This window comes from Enhydra lutris, unplaced genomic scaffold (genome assembly GCF_002288905.1).
Source record: "Enhydra lutris kenyoni isolate GAN:26980312 unplaced genomic scaffold, ASM228890v2 scaffoldscaffold40, whole genome shotgun sequence".
Lineage (NCBI taxonomy): Eukaryota > Metazoa > Chordata > Mammalia > Carnivora > Mustelidae > Enhydra > Enhydra lutris.
In genome coordinates this window covers 17,234,017-17,251,793 of record NW_019154124.1, presented here as the reverse complement: position 1 = coordinate 17,251,793, position 17,777 = coordinate 17,234,017, and the positions used below count along the sequence as shown (strand labels likewise).

Here is a 17,777-nt window from a genome sequence, read left to right as displayed (position 1 = left end):
CTCTGTCTGCCTGTGGTAGGCAGAGGCAGAGGGAGAAGCAGGCTCCCTGCCGAGCAAGGAGCCCGATGTGGGACTCATCCCAGGACGCTGGGATCATGACCTGAGCCGAAGGCAGCCGCTTAACCAACTGAGCCACCCAGGCGTCCCCAGAGGCTTCATTATTAACCTCTATGGTTTATCTGCCTCCTAATGACATATGTCCTAGGCTTTGGGCCATGTCTCCAAGTATCATTTAGAAATCTTTAGAATAGAGTCTTGCATTTAAAAAAAAATTACTTTATACCTTAAAATTTTTCTACTCTCTTCTCCATTTTTAAATATTCTGTTATCTTAATATTTTACAGTTTACTCTTGAAGACTTGATACTAAAAGGCAAGTCAAGAGCAACTTAACTCTGGAAATGTTCTGCTGTGTACTTAAATCATTTAAATAAAATGATTTAAATGAATCTGATCAACGAAAGAGCATTTCTTCTGGCCCAATGACTAGGAAGGTGCTAGGAAAAAAGGACTGTGGCAAAAACTCACCTGGTGTTTGCTAATACTTTTTCCAGAAGAAAATGGCTTTTGAAACAAAACCATAAAAAATGCAGTACTGCGAATAAGGAAACATTAATATATTAATATTTATCTTATATATAAAGTACGATGTTAAGTAAAGATTCTCACTTTAAATAAACATACTACAACTTGAAAGGTATGTTACCCTCTAAAAAAATTATACTGGAGAACAATATTTATTCTACTAAGGCTTCCACTGCAATATCTGGGGAACTCTTATTTTGTAATTGCCTTCAGAATCAGTTCACCAGCCACAAAAGGAGTCTCGATATTTTTTCATGCTTTGAAATACGAAAAAACAAAACAAAACAAAACAAAAAAACCCAACCCATCTTCTCCAAAACTTAGTAACAGTCTAGAAATAACAGAAATGAAGAATGGCCTCACCTTTCAAATTCCCAAAATGGTCACTTTCCATAATTACTAAAATTAATTTCCTCTAGTCTTAATGGATTTTCATTCACAGAGTGGTCACTATCAAGCTCAAGGTCCGAAGAAACTTTATTCAGAAAGAATTTCTTACTATGTGTGGAATAATGTAAAATTTATTTTATATGAGGAGCCTGTACTGTGAAGGGAGCATATTGTGAACAAAGCCCAGCATAGTTAAACTTAGAAAATAAGGAACATCTGTGCCAGAACAAGTCTCAGGTTACATTCTATGCCTGCTGGAAGGCTGACCTACACCAGTGGTATGGTCTGGGAATTCCTAGGGCCTGGAGACTCTTCGGAAGCCTGTGGGGTCAAAACCATTTTTATGAAAATACCAAGAAATTATCTGCCCTTTTCACTCTTATTCTCTCAGGGGTGTACAGTGGAGCTCTTCAGAGGCTAACTGATGTGAGATCCTGCATAGACTGAATGCTGAAACAGACATGAAAATTCAGCAATCCTCTATTAAGCTGAACATTGAAAGAAACGTGCAAAAACCTCTTTAACACAAACTATAGCACAAGTCGAGTTTTGGGAAGCTATTATAGTATAACAGTCTTCAAAAAAAAAAAAAGAGTCATTCTCTTTGTACCTCTAACCTTAGGTATTTTATTTTTTTGAAAACTTAATCATAAATGTGTAAGGAGGAATAAATAGCACAAAATATTTTATCTAAAATTTCCTAGAGATAATCAGTTAAAACAAGAGTTTCAAATAAATAAACCATTAAGGAAAAAAGAACTACAGACACTCACCCAAGTTTTAATATAAAAATGAACTGAACAATGTGAACTGCTTTTAGGAGATCGTATGATTCAAAAAGTCCCACAGCCTTCAAAAATTTCGTGAAACATAGTAACACAATATATTTTGTTAATCTGAAAAGGAAAAGCAGAAACAAGTTTCAGTATCATTAAAATCACAAGGAACTCTGTAATTTTTTTTATTATACACTAGGGATCATTATAAAAACCACAGATACTCATTAAAATAAATGAAACAAACAAAAAACCAAACAACTCCCCATCCACATAACAACTATTAATATCTTGGTACATACACTTCCAGATTCTTTTTTAACAGATACAATCTGCTAAAAAAACAAAAAAAGGGGCCAAACTAAAAATAAATATGTTCTTGGCTAATTGAGTTGTCCATATTACTTTGTAATCTGCTTTTTAAAACTTAACAGTTACTTCAAACAAAGAGAATAAAAAGAGACACCAAACTCTATCTGCGATGAAACTAGAAGAGCACAATGTAAGAAGTAACAGAGGAAAGGTAAATGCCTTAGGTTTGCCCCTCCTCTGCTTTGCTATGTGAGTGCAGTGAGAGTCATGGTTGAAAAGTTAAGCAACCTGCCCTACAGAGCTGTGTAAAAGCTCAGGAATCTGAAGCACTTCAGAAAGGCCTGGGGAGCTGAAAAGAGAAGCAGCATCAATAAGTCCTCCAGGTAGCTGGATCCCCACATTCCTACCCATCACAGCCAGGCAACTAGCTCTCCTCAATCATGACAGGACACATGAGGCTTAGTCTCTGGAGAGGTCTAGACATAAGGCAAAGCAGAGATGAGGAGTGAGGTGCTTCAGATTCCTGAAATTAAAAGGAACTTTCCTTCTTAACTCCACCCCACCTCTTTTTCGTCTTTTACCTCTAATATTCTAACAGCCAGGCTACAATCTCTCAGCAGAACCCTCTTAGGGATACACTAGGGACAAGCCCCACACAGGTGTTCTAATTAGCTTTTTAGGGCTCCCTCAAATATGAATGGCAAACATGGATAATCAATCTTTTAAGCCCCTTTTAAGCCTCTTTTAAGATAAGCTTAGGAGGGACCAATCAAAGTCAACAACAAACCTAAAAGATAAAGGGATCATAGGTAACAGCAGCAGAAAACAAAAAGAACTATAAATAACATTCTCTCAGACATAAGAATACCGAATGCATGAAAAAATTAGGCTGTCATAAAAAGGAAGAAAAAAGAGCTCCTGAAAAAGAAACTGAAATTAGGGAAGAAATTACTTCAGTCTTCTAGCCTAGTAGTAGTAGTAGTAGTCTTTGATCATATACTCTCTAGCAGTAAAAAAAAAAAAATTTGCACATGAAACCCACTACTTATCTGTATGTTGTAAAAGTGTATTGCTGTACTGACGTTATATACATTATAAAACATACACAAATTAGAAATTTAAAAGAATGAGATAAAAAGTGGTGAAATTCTTAGTATTTTTTCCCTCACCCTAATAGGACATCTTGTGCAAGCTACTCAAGTACATGACTTAAGTTTACATCAAACAGGTGTTACTATATTAAAAAGGAGGTGTAAAGGAAAACAAAACAAAACACGATGTGTGAAGGATGTCCACGTCTGGCATACTGACAGGGATAAGAAGTCTCTATCAGTGGGAGAAAAAATACAAAAACAAACCCAGAAGTTTAAAAGAAATCGAAGTCGTTCAAACAAAGTTAAAATAATTTGGGATACAATGGGGATATCAAGGTATAATATAAAAACTGATAAGTATGTATAACCCAGTAAGATGGCACTGAATTAACAAGAGCTAAACTATATTAAACATACAGTAATTTAAGAAGGCACAAAAAATATATTTTAGGAAGATTTTGATGCAATTATTAAAATAAATTTCAGTTCTTCAAAGAATGAATCTCAGTATCTTTACCATCTAAGATGGCTCATTTTCTGTTTTAGTCCAGATAATATCATAGTAAATTAAAAAAAAGATTTGACCAAAGTGCTTTTTCTTATTATGAACACGATCTGGGGGGCGTTTTATAGTGTAGTCTGGGGATTTTAACTATGTGATAATTAATCACCCAAAAGCTAATAAAAACGTTATTGTGGAATAATGTGTACGTCACATCCTAAAGCACCTTAAAGAAATTCCTATTTAACTCATTTGTTGAACATTCAAATATGTTTCAAAGATCAAGCATATTTTCTGGGATGACAAAAATGTTTTATAGCTTGGGGCACCTGAGTGGGTCAGTTGTTTAAGTGCCCGACTTGATTTTGGCTGGGGTCATGATATTAGGGTCATGGGATGAAGCCTATGTTAGGCGTCAGGCTCCGTGCTCAGCAGGCAGTAGGCTCAAGATTCTTTCTCTCCCTCTATGCCCCACCCCTGAGCATGCTCGCTCTCTCTAAATACATAAATCTTTAAAAAAAATTGTTCTATAGCTTGATTATGCTGAAAGTTACATAGGTATACACATTTGTGGAAAATGCAAACTTGTACCTTTAAAGTCTATGCATTTTATTATAGGTAAATTTTATCTCAATGAAAAAAGGAGTATTGCAAAAAATAATAAATTTAAAGTTATGGCTATAACAGCAACAAAAAATCAAGTGTATTTTGTTTTTGGACTCTCTGCAGACTGGCTAAAAACACAGTAAAACAAGGGAAATCTACCAAGTCTCTAGCAACTGTCCAGGTGTGATGGTAAATGTACATATGCAAGAAAAAACTGAATGCTAACATTTGAGAGCTAAGAAACACCTTAGGGATTTTCTAGCTCACTGCCTTTGATGTTATAGATTGGGAAATTAAAGCCCACAGAGTTAGCTAGAGCCTAACCCATGGCTCTCAAGTATTTTTTTTTTTTTTTTTTTTAAATTTTAAGTAGGCTCCATGCCCAAGGTGGGGCTTGAACTTACCATTTGGAGATCAAGAGTCACATGCTCTACAGACTAAGCCAGCCAGGTGCCCAAGCATTTTTTTTTTTTTTTTTTAAGAGAGAGAGAGAACACATAAGCCAGGGTAGGGGCAGAGAGAGAATCGTAAGCAGGCTCCCTACTGAGCATGGAGCCTGACATGGGGCAGTTCTCAACAACCCTAAGATCATGTAATATGTCACACAGAAAATTAAAGTTCATCCAAAGGCTTTGAGGGTTCCTATATTTTAAACTGTTCTCAATTATACATTCATGGTGGTCTGCGCTAACAGTAAAATCATCTTTAAATATGGAAGACAAAAAAGCATATTAAAACCTAAGATTTATTTATATTTTGGACCATTTAAGCTAGACTTCGGTACACTGAGTATATTAACTATATTAATACTAATTAAATATTCTGGTCAGCGTAGCAATTCAAAATTAGCCAATGAAAATAAAAGTTGAGCTAGAAATCTATTGTTTATTAGTTCCTAACACAGGGACCAGCATTATATGTGCTCAGCAAATGTTTATTAAAAAAAAAAAAAAAAGAATGTTAATTCTACAACTATACTTTGTGATATGGTGATATCTCATACAGTAACATATATAATGCAATTATACAGTACATTAAGTGGCAATCAAGCTTCTGGCAATCTGAACTAACAGCAACTGAGCTACAGACTCAGAATGAAAGAAAAGAATGAAATCAAATAGCAACACTCAAACCGCAGGGGCTTTACTCCTTAAGCTTTTAATTAGGTGTAATAATAAGGCAGCAGGATAGAAGCAAGGACACAAAGAACAATAATGTCAAGATCGGGAGGGAAAAAACAAAGACCAGGAAAAACAGAAGTACATTAAAAAATCACAGCAGTCCAGGAATTCTCAATGTCAGCAAAGAGCCTTGTATATTCTCCATGGGGCTATACAGCCACTCTTCAAATATTCTTTGCACACTTACTATATGCCAAATGCTATACATGGCCAATGAGACCTAAGGGAAGACTGACACGGTGGCTTCAAGCATAGCCTTCCCTCTTCCTGATCAAAAGAGAAGATGCAGTTGGAAACACTTGCCTTCTTTCTGCCTTCAAGGGAGGACCTTTATGTAAAAAATGTTATCAAAATGTTAACATTATCTAAAAGACTTATCCATCTCATAACAAGCCTGAATATGAAAGCCAATACGCTTAGGATGGCAGAGAGTAAAACTGGGTCCTAGATGGTATCACTTAGGTGCTGACCAAATACCTACAACATCTGGTTTCATTTCTGTGAGAATATCTCCTTATTTGTTTAAAGTTCTCTTCATTAGGTTACTGATAACTAAACATATTTCTAGGAGCTATCTGCGACACTTAATGTGTAATACAGACCCAGTCCGCAAGGAGTCTGAGGCCTAAGGAAGACAGGCAACCAAACAAGTATTTATGTGACCTAATATGTAATACAGTTTTAAAAGAATACTGGAAGCAACTCTAACTTGGTAACTAACTAACTCTAACTTGGTAAGCAAAGGTCCATCTTTAGAGTTCGGGATGTCTCAGTGTATATTAAAGACTACGTAGGAATTTGGAGTACCTGGGTGGCCCAGTTGGTTAAGTATCTGACACTTGATCTCAGCTCAGGTCTCAACCTCAGTGTCATGAGTTCAAGTCAAGCATTGGGCTCCATGCTGGGTGTGGAGTATACTTAAAAAAATAAAAATAAAGACCAAGCAGGAATTATAAAACAAGAAAGCGGAGCAGAGAGCAGCATATGCAAAATACTAGTACTAGGAACAAGCCTTTGAATGAATGACTGTATGTAAGGTCAGTTAACCAGATGGTCAGAATGACCAGAGATCATCAAGGAAAAGGTAAATTATATTTAATATACTTGTTTTAAAAAGATAGGACATGTGAAATTCTTTTTTTTAAAAAAGATTTTATTTATTTATTTGACAGAGAGAGAGCCTGGATGCAAGTGCACATGCAGAAGCAGGCTCCCTGCTGAGGCAGGAACATGAGGGAGGGGAGTGGGGTTCAATCCCACCTGGAATCATGACCAGAGCCAAAGGCAGACGCTTAACTGACTGAGCCACCCAGGTGCCCAATTTCTAAGTAATTTCTGTTTGAAGTATTAATTAAACTTTAAAAATTTGGCACTTCAAAGGCAAGATTTAGTAATAAGGAACATTAATTTGAGTAAAATACTTAAAAAAAAAAAAGATTTATTTATTTTAGAGAGAAAGAGCATGAGTGGGAGCAGCAGAGGGAGAGAGACTCTCAGACACCACACTGAACCTGGAGCCCGAAATGCTGAGTGATCTCATGACCCTGAGATCACTACCTGATCTGAAACCAAGAGCTGGTCGTTCAACTGACTGTGCCACCCAGGTGCCCCTAAGTAAAATACTTCTTGATAACATTACCATTATGATCTGATGCCAATTTTCTTTATTCCTTTTTTAATTTTTAAAATATAAAGATTATAAAATAATTTCTGAGTAGCTGCTTGTTATTAAAGTTGTAGATAAAATCATTCCTAATATTCTCCTTACAGGTGACCAAGTGGTCATCCTTTCAAACCTTTTCCCTTGCATCTTCATGTATGAAATATGCATATTTCATATATTCACATATTTACAATCATATACATATGTTGATAGTTATATGACTTTTCATGTACTATATGTTCCAGATGTTTGCTACCATTATTAAATCAGGAAAATTATTTTAACATTTAGTTAAAAGTTGGACTCTGATTTTTTAAATTTATTTATAAAACATTAATTTTTAAAAAGATTTTATTTATTTATTTGACAGAAAGAGATCACAAGTAGGCAGAGAGGCAGGCAGAGAGAGAGGGGGAAGCAGGTTCCCTGGTGAGCAGAGAGCCCCATGTGGGGCTCGGATCCCAGGACTCTGGGATCATGACCTGAGCCGAAGGCAGAGGCTTTAACCCACGGATCCACCCAGGTGCCCCTAAAACATTAAGTTTTTTAAAAAAGATTTTACTTATTTGAGAGAGAGACACTGAAAGAGAGAGAGAAAGGACAAGCACGGGGAGCAACAGTGGAAGAGGGAGAAGCAGGCTCTCTGCTGAGAAGGGAGCCTGTTTCGGGGCTCAATCCCAAGACCCTGAGAACAGGACCTAGTTGAAGGCAGACTTGCTTAACGGACTGAGCCATCCAGGAATCTCTGGACTCTCTGATTTTTAAAGCCTCATTAGTGAGGTCTTCCTCTTGGGCTACAGATGAAACACTAGATAAGGCTAAATAAGCACATACTAGTAAGTAGATATCTGCAGTTCATATTGTGCAGGAAAACAGTGAACAGCTTCATTTACTAAGAGGAAAAGATGGGGGAAGGTGTTTAGGAGAGAAACACTCTTCAACAGGGGCAGTGGCCCTTGAGTCACTCACTGACTCTGGGGGACTCAGGGAGATACATTCCACCTACCCAACTGATAAATCATTATTTGCCATCAACTAGTTTCATCAAACGTTATCATTGGTCTTTTATGTGAAAGAGTACAAAAATCTCTGGTTCTCTAAACCTGAAATTACTGAAATTTCGGTTTGGGTTTAAATGTGCTTCTTAGCTTTGCCCACTGCAGCAGTTCATGGTTCTCCAGCAAACAAAACACAGTGTGTGAAATGAATGGGGTTTAGGATAACAGACTCTAACTTACTAGTTGGGAAAATAAACTTTTTTCTATGTCTCAGTTTCTTTTTTTTTGTTTTGTTTTTTAGATTTTATTTATTTGTCAGAGAGGGAGAGAGAGCGAGCGAGCACAGGCAGACAGAATGGCAGGCAGACGCAGAGGGAGAAGCAGGCTCCCTGCCGAGCAAGGAGCCCGATGTGGGACTCAATCCCAGGACGCCGGGATCATGACCTGAGCCGAAGGCAGCTGCTTAACCAACTGAGCCACCCAGGCGTCCCTATGTCTCAGTTTCTTGATCTGTGAAACAAGGCTGTGTTAGGTAGTCTACAACACTGTTGTAAGTATTAAGTGAGATGCTACACTCAAAGCAAATCTAACACAGGTGTTCAACAAATGTTGACTGTCACCCTCTTTCCTGCAAAGAGGTCTTACAGAAGCCAGATAGAAACATTTGAAACAATTCTTTTTTGGTGAATTCAGGCACAAAAATATCCACAATTAAAGGATTTTTAAACTAGTTTTTGTTGCAGATTTTAACTAGTATTTGATTATTAGTCTACACAAAGGAAAATTCTTGCAATTTGTAATCTACTAGAAATTCACCACTCCTGAGTTGAATTCGATTCTGCAACGAGCTACAATAGGAGGGCAGTTCTGCTAAGCAATACAACAGGACAGCAAAAGACTCTTCGCCACATCTACCTAAGACAATAATCTCTTGAATAAACAGTAACTTTAAACTATTTGTTTAAACATAATTTCCAGTTTACAGAAAAGTGGCAAGAATAGTATGCCCTTTACCTGGATTCCCTCATTGTTACATGTCTCATTTGCCTTATTATCTCTCTAAATATAGGCTTTTCTCCCTCTCAACTAAAAATAAGTTACTTACATCGTACTTCTAAATACTTGATTTCCTAAGAATATGTACATTTTCTTATAAAATCAGAAAAGTTATCAACCTCAGAAAATTTACCATGGGTATGATACTTGACCAGTTTTGTTAACAGACCTATTACTGTCCTTTACAGCATTCCCCCCCTCTGCTACCAAAATCTAGAGGAGTCGCCTACTGCATTTACTTGTCATACCTCAGTAAATAGTATCTGATATGCTGTTATTTATAAGAGATTAGAAAATTAAACTTAAACTACAAAAATGCAGTTGACCTAACTTCTGTCCCAGCATTTTTTATTTTTATTTTTTAAAAGATTTTATTTATTTATTTGACAGAGATCACAAGTAGGCAGAGAGGCAGGCAGAAAGAGAGGAGAAAGCAGGCTCCCCAAGGAGCAGAAAGCCTGATGCGGGGCTCGATCCCAGGACCCTGGGATCATGACCTGAGCCAAAGGCAGAGGCTTTAACCCACTGAGCCACCCAGGCGCCCCTGTCCCAGCATTTTAAATGTTCTTTTTCACTAAAAAAAAATTATATTAGCAATGCTATTTCTACAGTTCCAAAGAATTTATCAAAACAAACTTTAAATCTGAAAAAAAGTATTGAAGAACGAAAAAAACTGAACCTCATTAAAAATGAAGTCAATGAATACCAAATTCCAACAACACCGTTGGGCAGTATTTTATGCCTCTTTGACACTATCTCAGAACTTAAGACAGATCAAGGACACGCTCGAAAGTGTTTACTGTACTTACCTCTGGGAGGTTTGTGGGAACATACGAAGGAGGCAGCGGTAGAAAGGAATTTTCGCTTTTTATTCTACGAATTTTTGTAGCGTTTGCGTTTGTTTGTTTTTTTAACAATGAGCACACATTTCTCATTTAATAATAAAATAAAAGAAGCCAACGAAAAGAAAGCTAGATGACGGGCTGAATTTTTGATGCGCGGGGTTAAGGTGAATGTCGAAGTTCATCCGTTTGTACTTTGGTTTCTTCGCCTGAAGATGGTGACACCTTCCCCTAACTTACGCAGGGAGACGTCAGAAAGGTTAACTAGTCACTAAACTACTATTTCAGGGAGAAAGAGCCAACGGAAAGGGTTGTCACAGACCAGAAAAACCCCTCCCGTGAACCGGCTGGCAGAGGGAAGATTAACGGAGTGCCTCGGAAACCAGAAACTCAAGCAGAACCTCCCTAGGCTTTAGAGCGTTCATTCTGCAGCGGGCAACGGGGGAGCCAATGAAAGCCGCAGGCGCGGGTAGCGCTGGGACGGGACGGACCCCTGTGGGACGCGTGCTGGGCTGAGGGCGTTCCGCGCTGTCAGCGGGACGGGAGGGACGCGGGTGCCCGCGCGTCCGGGTGCGCGAGTGAGCGAGCCAGCGAACGCAGGCGCGGGAGAGTGGCGCTCCGGAGGCGCGAGCCGCGTCCGTCTCTTACCGAGCGCTGGGCACGTCCACCGGCCCAAGGCCGCCGCCGCCGCCGCCGCCGCCGGGGCCGGCTAGCACCTCCCCGCCGAATTTCTCCTCCATTCCGGGGCTCAGGAGCCGCCGCCGCTGACCCCGCCGCGGGGTTTCCTCATGTCTCGCCGCTGCCGCGGAACAGCGGGCGCAGGCGCGTCACTCCCCCATGGCAGCGGCCCCGTCGTGTCCCCGACCACCGCCGCCGCCGCTGTCCCCAGCTCTGGCTCACAAGCAAACGCGCGTCAGGACTAGGCCGCGGGCAGTTCCAGCAGCGCCGGGTTCCCTGGAGGCGCACCGGAGCGGACGTTGCCAGGCCACGTCATCGGGCCCAGCAGCCCTCACTCCTGGGGGTGTGCCCAGCCTTGCGCCTGCGCACAACGGAACACTCGCTTTCCTTTGCCCTTCTTTAGGTTCCGCCTACCGCCGGGGGACAGATCGTACCCTCGCTCCGGATCAGCCCCTCCCATCCACTCTGCCTCTGCCCTTACCTGTCCCTGCAGCGCCACCTCTGGGCCGTCAGGAAAACAGCGGGTTCTTGTAGCACCGCGGAAGAGGGCAAGAAAATGGAAAACGTGTGATTGAATGGACTAGAATATCTTTTATGAAATCCTGCTGCTAAACTATGCTACTTAACCCTGGTACGTCAGTAAAACTTGTCCAGGTAGGACCAGGCCTTACTAGGGTTATTTTTCTGTTGGTAAAAATTTAGGAACGTGGGCTCTTTTTACTGTATTTGTGTGAATCCCAACTCTGCCACTTAATTGTTCACTGGCCTTTCTGTACCTCAATTTTTAAATTTGTAAAATAGGAATAGAAATATTTATATTACAGAGTTGTTGGATTATTTGTGTTACGTGGAAAATGTCTAGAATAGTGAATTGTACATAGTAATCAATGAATGTTAGTTATTATTACTCATAGAGAAATTGAGGACTGGGAGATAGAAATGGAGTTTGGAGCAGTTTACAATATTCTACTTAATTTTAATATACATAAAAAGTCTTAGTAACATATAAAAGATTGAGAAATCACTGCCCGTGCCTGCTGAGGCTTCATAATCTATTGTGAAAATATTTATTAATTTGAGAGCAAGGCCTGGTTGGCAAAATTACAGGTTAAAGGCACAAATGCTAAGGTTTTCCAAGTAAGGTGTGGTATGACTCTCTGACAGACTGTGATCTGAAATTTGGATAAGGTTTTGGATGTGGGAGAAAAGTATTGTGGGACAACACATCCTATGTGTCGAACACAGAGGAAGGCATGACCTTTGAAGGCTAAAGGACTCCGAGTGACTTTTTTGTACTAATTTTTTTTTGTAGAATTCCTATTTTCCAATCAGAATGGCAGTGGAAATGAGTAACTATTGTATATTTTGTTTTCTAGAGCATGTTCCATTCTTTTGGAGCCCAGAAGACTAAGTATCATGACACATATGAATTTAAATTAACTTCACTCCAAGTGGAGCTTGAACTCACTTGATATTTCTGATTTGGTTAGAATTATTTCATTTTCTTTTAGGCCAATATAAGTACATTTCCTACAATGTTTTGTTGTTGTTGTTTTTTGTAGTGGGAGGAGAAGAGCCTCTATTTTCTTTCTGCCTACTCGCTTCTCAACCCATTCCAGCCTTGGCTTTTCCATCTATCAATCCTCTGAAGCAGTTCCTTCATGGATATTTTTCAGCCATATACTACTACCTCACTCTCTAAAGCTTTCAACATAGTTGAACTTCATTCTTCTTCTTCTTCTCCTTCTCCTTCTGCTTCTTCCTCTTCTTCTCCTTCTCCTTCTTCTTCTGCTTCTTCCTCTTCTTCTCCTCCTCCTCCTCCTTCTTCTTCCTCTTCGAGACAGTGCAAGAAGGGTTGAGGGAGAGGAAGAATCTCAAGCAGACTCCCCACTCAGTGCAAAACCCAACACTGGACTTCATCCCATGACCCCAAGGTTATGACCTGAGCAGAAGTCAAGAGTTGGACACCTAACCAACTGAGCCATCCAGGAGCCCCTCTCTCTCCTTCCCTTTCTTTGGTTTCCAGAACTCCACATTTTGTTGTCTCAAAGGAAGCTCAAATTCTTTATGTTTAAAAGCCAGTTAAACCTAATTCTCTTTTAATGATTCCTACCTTGTTGGATGGTGCTATTTGTTCAGATTAGCAAACCAAAAGCTTAGCTATCATCTTATACATCTCCCCATCACCAAGTCATGTCATTTTCTACCTTTTCAGTATTTCTTCAATCAATTCAAATTTTACCATCTCTATCACCACCATCAAGTTCAACTTTTGCTTTGGCCACTTTGGTAAACCATTACTACTTTTGCAATTTTGCTCTTTTCCTTCTTCAGTCAGTTTTCCACATTTTGCCACAATAATCATAACAGTTTCCAAATGCAATTTTTTTCAGTAGGCTCCATGCCCAGAGTGGAGCCCAATGTGGGGCTTAAATATATGACCCGAGCAGAAGATCAACACAAGACCTGAGCTGCGATCAAGAGTTGGAGCTTCACCAACTGAGCCACCCAGGTGCCTCTAAATGTACATCTTACAATGAACTGCTTATCCCAGTGTACTTCACCCTATAGTCCCGCAGTGGCTTTCCATTACTCTTAAGACGAACTTGAATCAACCAGGAATTCACATTGATACATCCAATTACAATTCAACCTTAGATGTTTTATCCAAGACTTTCCCCTTCTATATTTGTACTGCTCTTCCCTGGGACTGAGAAACACGATTCACATTATTCTCAATATATTGACTTATTTTCTCAGTCTTTTTGTATGTAACCAATCCCCTGACCATGTGGGCCATCTGCTCTTTGGCAGGAAGGCTCATGCTAGCCTGGGCTGGCTGAGACTTCTCCTCCATCTCAGTTTTTTTTTTTAAAGATTTTATTTATTTATTCATTTATTTAGAGGGTGCGAGCAGCTGGGAGGGACAGAGAGAGAGGGAGAGAGAGAGAATTCAAGCACACTCCAGGCTGAGCACAGAACCCAAGATGGGGCTCAATCCCATAACCTTGAGATCAGGACCTGAGCCAAAATCAAGAGTTGAATGCTCAATTTATTGAACCAAACAGGTGCCCCTCCATCCCAGCTTTTATTTTTTAATCTGGATTTGACTCATTTGCAGAGAGTGACGAATATGGAAACGAACCATTTTCTCACAATTTAACTTTCAGTCAGCTGGAAGGAGCAACAAAGGGAAATATCTTTTCAGAGAGGCTCTACTAAGTACTAGGACATTTCTTTTTCTTTTTTTTTTTTAAGATTTTATTTATTTATTTGACAGACAGAAATCACAAGTAGGCTGAGAGGCAGGCAGAGAGAGAGAAGGGGAATCCGGCTCCCTGCAAGCGGAGAACCTGATGCGGGGCTTAATCCCAGGACGCTGAGATCATGACCTGAGCTGAAGGCAGACGCTTAACCCACTGAGCCATCCAGGCACCCCTCTTTTTTTTTTTTTTTTTTTTAAAATGAACATATAATGTATTATTTGCTTCAGGGATACAGGTCTGTGAATCATCAGGCTTACACATTTCGCAGCACTCATCATAGCACATACCCTTCCCAATGTCTATCCCCCAGCCACCCTATTCCCCACACCCACCAGCAACCCTAAGTTTGTTTCCTGAGATTAAGAGTCTCTTACAGTTTGTCTCCCTCTTTGGTCCCATCTTGTTTCGTTTTTTTTCCTCCCTTCCTCCCATGACCCTCTACTCTGCCTCTCAAATTCCTCATATCAAAGAGATCATATGATAATTGTCTTTCTCTGACTGATTTACTTCACTTAGCATAATAATCTCTAGTTCCATCCATGTTGTTGCAAATGGCAGGATTTTGGGTTTTTTGGTGGCTGCATAGTAGTCCATTGTGTATATATATACCACATCTTCTTTATCCATTCATCTGTCGATGGACATCTAGGTTCTTTCCATAGTTTGGTTATTGTGGACATTGCTGCTATAAATATTCAGGTGCACGTCCCCCTTCAGATCCCCACATTTGTATCTTTAGGGTGAATACCCAGTAGTGTAGTAGTGTGATTACTGGGTCATAGGGTAGCTCTATTTTCAACTTTTAAAAAAAATATATTTTATTTATTTATTTGATAGAGAGAGAATGAGAGGTGCCCCATGACACGGGAGAGGTCAGTGGGAGAAGCAGCTTCCTTGCCGAGCAGGGAGCCCAATGTGGGACTTGATCCCAGGACTCCAGGATCATGACCTGAGCTGAAGGCAGCTGCCCAACCAACTGAGCCACACAGGCTCCCCTCTATTCTCAACTTTTTGAGAAACCTCCATACTGTTTTCCAGAGTGGCTGCACCAGCTTGCATTCCCACCAACAGTGGGAGGGTTCCCCTTTCTCTGCATCTTCAACAACATCTGTTGTTTCCTGACTGGTTAATTTTAGCCATTCTGACTGGTGTGAGGCGGTATCTCACTGTGGTTTTTTTTTTTTTTTTTAAGATTTTATTTATTTATTTGTTGGAGAGAGAGAGGGAGAGAGAGCGAGCACAGGCAGACAGAATGGCAGGCAGAGGCAGAGGGAGAAGCAGGCTCCCTGACGAGCGAGGAGCCCGATGTGGGACTTGATCCCAGGACGCCGGGATCATGACCTGAGCCGAAGGCAGCTGCTTAACCAACTGAGCCACCCAGGCGTCCCCTCACTGTGGTTTTGATTTGAATTTCCCTGATGCCAAGTGATGTTGAGCACTTTTTCATGTGTCTGTGGGCCATTTGGATGTTATCTTTGTCAAAATGTCTGTTCATGTCTTCTGCCCATTTCTTGATTGGATTATTTGTTCTTCGGGTGTTGAGTTTGATAAATTCTTTATAGATTTTGGATACTAGTCCTTTATCTGATATGTCATTTGTGAATATCTTCTCCTATTCTGTCAGTTGTCTTTTGATTTTGTTGACTGTTTTCTTTGCTGTGCAAAAGCTTTTGATCTTGATGAAGTCCCAATAGTTCATTTTTGCCCTTGCTTCCCTTGCCTTTGGTGATGTTTCTAGGAAGAAGTTGCAGCTGAGGTCGAAGAGGTTGCTGCCTGTGTTCTCCTCAAGGATCTTGATGGATTCCTGTCTCACATTGAGGTCTTTCATCCATTTTGAGTTTATTTTTGTGTGTGGTGTAAGGAAATGGTCCAGTTTCATTCTTCTGCATGTGGCTGTCCAATTTTCCTAACACCATTCGTTGAAGTGACTGTCTTTTTTCCACTGGATATTTTTTCCTGCTTTGTTGAAGATTAGTTGACTATAGAGTTGAGGGTCTATTTCTGGGCTCTCTGTTCTGTTCCATTGATCTATGTGTCTGTTTTTGTGCCAGTACCATACTGTCTTGATGATGATAGCTTTGTAATAGAACTTGAAGTCTGGAATTGTGATGCCACCAACTTTGGTTTTCTTTTTCAACATTCCTCTGGCTATTCAGGGTCTTTTCTGGTTCCATATAAATTTTAAGATTATTTGTTCCATGTCTTTGACAAAAGTTGATGGTATTTTGATAGGGATTGCGTTAAATGTGTAGATTGCTTTAGGTAGCATAGACATTTTCACAATATTTATTCTTCCAGTCTATGAGCATGGAACGTTTTTTCCATTTCTTTGTGTCTTCCTCAATTTCTTTCATGAGTACTTTATAGTTTTCTGAGTACAGATCCTTTGCCTCTTTGATTAGATTCATTCCTAGGTATCTTAGAGTTTGGGGTGCAATTGTAAATGGGATGAACTCCTTAATTTCTTTTTCTTCTGTCTTGCTGTCTGTATATAGAAATGCAACTGATTTCTGAGCATTGATTTTATATCCTGATACTTTTCTGAGTTCCTGTATGAGTTCTAGCAGTTTTGGGGTGGAGTCTTTTGGGTTTTCTGTTCTTTTCTTTTTTTTTTAAGATTATTTATTTATTTATTTGACAGACGGAGATCACAAGTAGGCAGAGAGGCAGGCAGAGAGAGAGAGAGAAGCAGGCTCCCTGCTGAGCAGAGATCCCAATGCAGGGCTCCATCCCAGGGCCCTGGGATCATGACCTGAGCCGAAGGCAGAGGTTTAACTCATTGAGCCACCCAGGTGCCCCATCTTTTGGGTTTTCTACCTAATGCATCATATCATCTGCAAAGAGGGAGAGTTTGACTTCTTCTTTGCCAATTTGGATGCCTTTATTTCTTTTTGTTGTCTGATTGCTAAGGCTAGGACTTCTAGTACTATGTTGAATAGCAATGGTTAAAGGGGACAGCCCTGCCATGTTCCTGACCTTAGGGGAGAAGCTGTCAGTTTTTGGCCATTGAGAATGATATTCGCTGTGGGTTTTTCATAGATGGTTTTGATGATATTGAGGTATGTACCTTCTGTGCCTACACTGTGAAGAGTTTTGATTAGGAAAGGATGCTGCACTTTGTCGGATGCTTTTTCAGCATCTATTGAGAGTATCATATGGTTCTTTTTGTTTCTTTTATTAATGTATTATATCACATTGATTGATTTATGGATGGTGAACCAACCTTGCAGCCCAGGATTAAATCCCACTTGGTTGTGGTAAATAATCCTTTTAATGTACTGTTGGATCCTACTGGCTAATATTTTGGTGAGAATTTTTGCACTGTGTTCATCAAGGATATTGGTCTGTAATTCTTTTTGATGGGGTCTTTGTCTGGTTTTGCGATCAAGGTAATGCTGGCCTCATAAAATGAGTTTGGAAGTTTTCCTTCCATTTCTATTTTTTGAAACAGTTTCAGGAGAATAGGTATTAATTCTTCTTTGAATGTTTGGTATGATTCCCCTGGGAGGCCATCTGGCCTGAGGTTTTGTTTGTTGGGGGACTTTTGATGCCTGCTTCAATCTCCTTACTGGTTGTGGGTCTGTTGAGGTTTTCTATTTCTTCCTGGTTCAGTTTTGGTAGTTTCTATGTCTCTAGGAATGCATCTATTTCTTCCAGATTGTCAAATTTGCTGGTGTATAGTTGCTCATAATATGTTCTTAAAATTGTTTGTATTTCTTTGGTATTGGTTGTGATCCCTCCTCTTTCATTCATGACTTTATTAATTTGGGTTCTTTTTCTTTTGGTTTTTATAAGTCTGGCCAGGGGTTTATCAATCTTACTAATTTTT

General features: G+C 39.8%; 1 protein-coding gene across 2 annotated transcripts in view; it reads right to left on the bottom strand.

Moving 5' to 3' along the window:
- The window catches only part of LOC111155318 (solute carrier family 30 member 5), a 39,313-nt gene extending 28,365 nt beyond the window's left edge, over positions 1–10,948 (bottom strand). For both annotated transcript variants that reach the window (XM_022515462.1, XM_022515461.1), the window contains exons 1-3: positions 10,653–10,948; positions 1,748–1,870; positions 528–594 (exon numbers count right to left, since the gene is read on the bottom strand). In XM_022515462.1, coding sequence (XP_022371170.1) covers positions 528–594; positions 1,748–1,870; positions 10,653–10,744 — 282 coding nt within the window. In that variant the 5' untranslated portion in view covers positions 10,745–10,948. The remainder of the gene's footprint in view (positions 1–527; positions 595–1,747; positions 1,871–10,652) is intronic.
- Between the last annotated feature and the right edge of the window lie 6,829 nt (positions 10,949–17,777).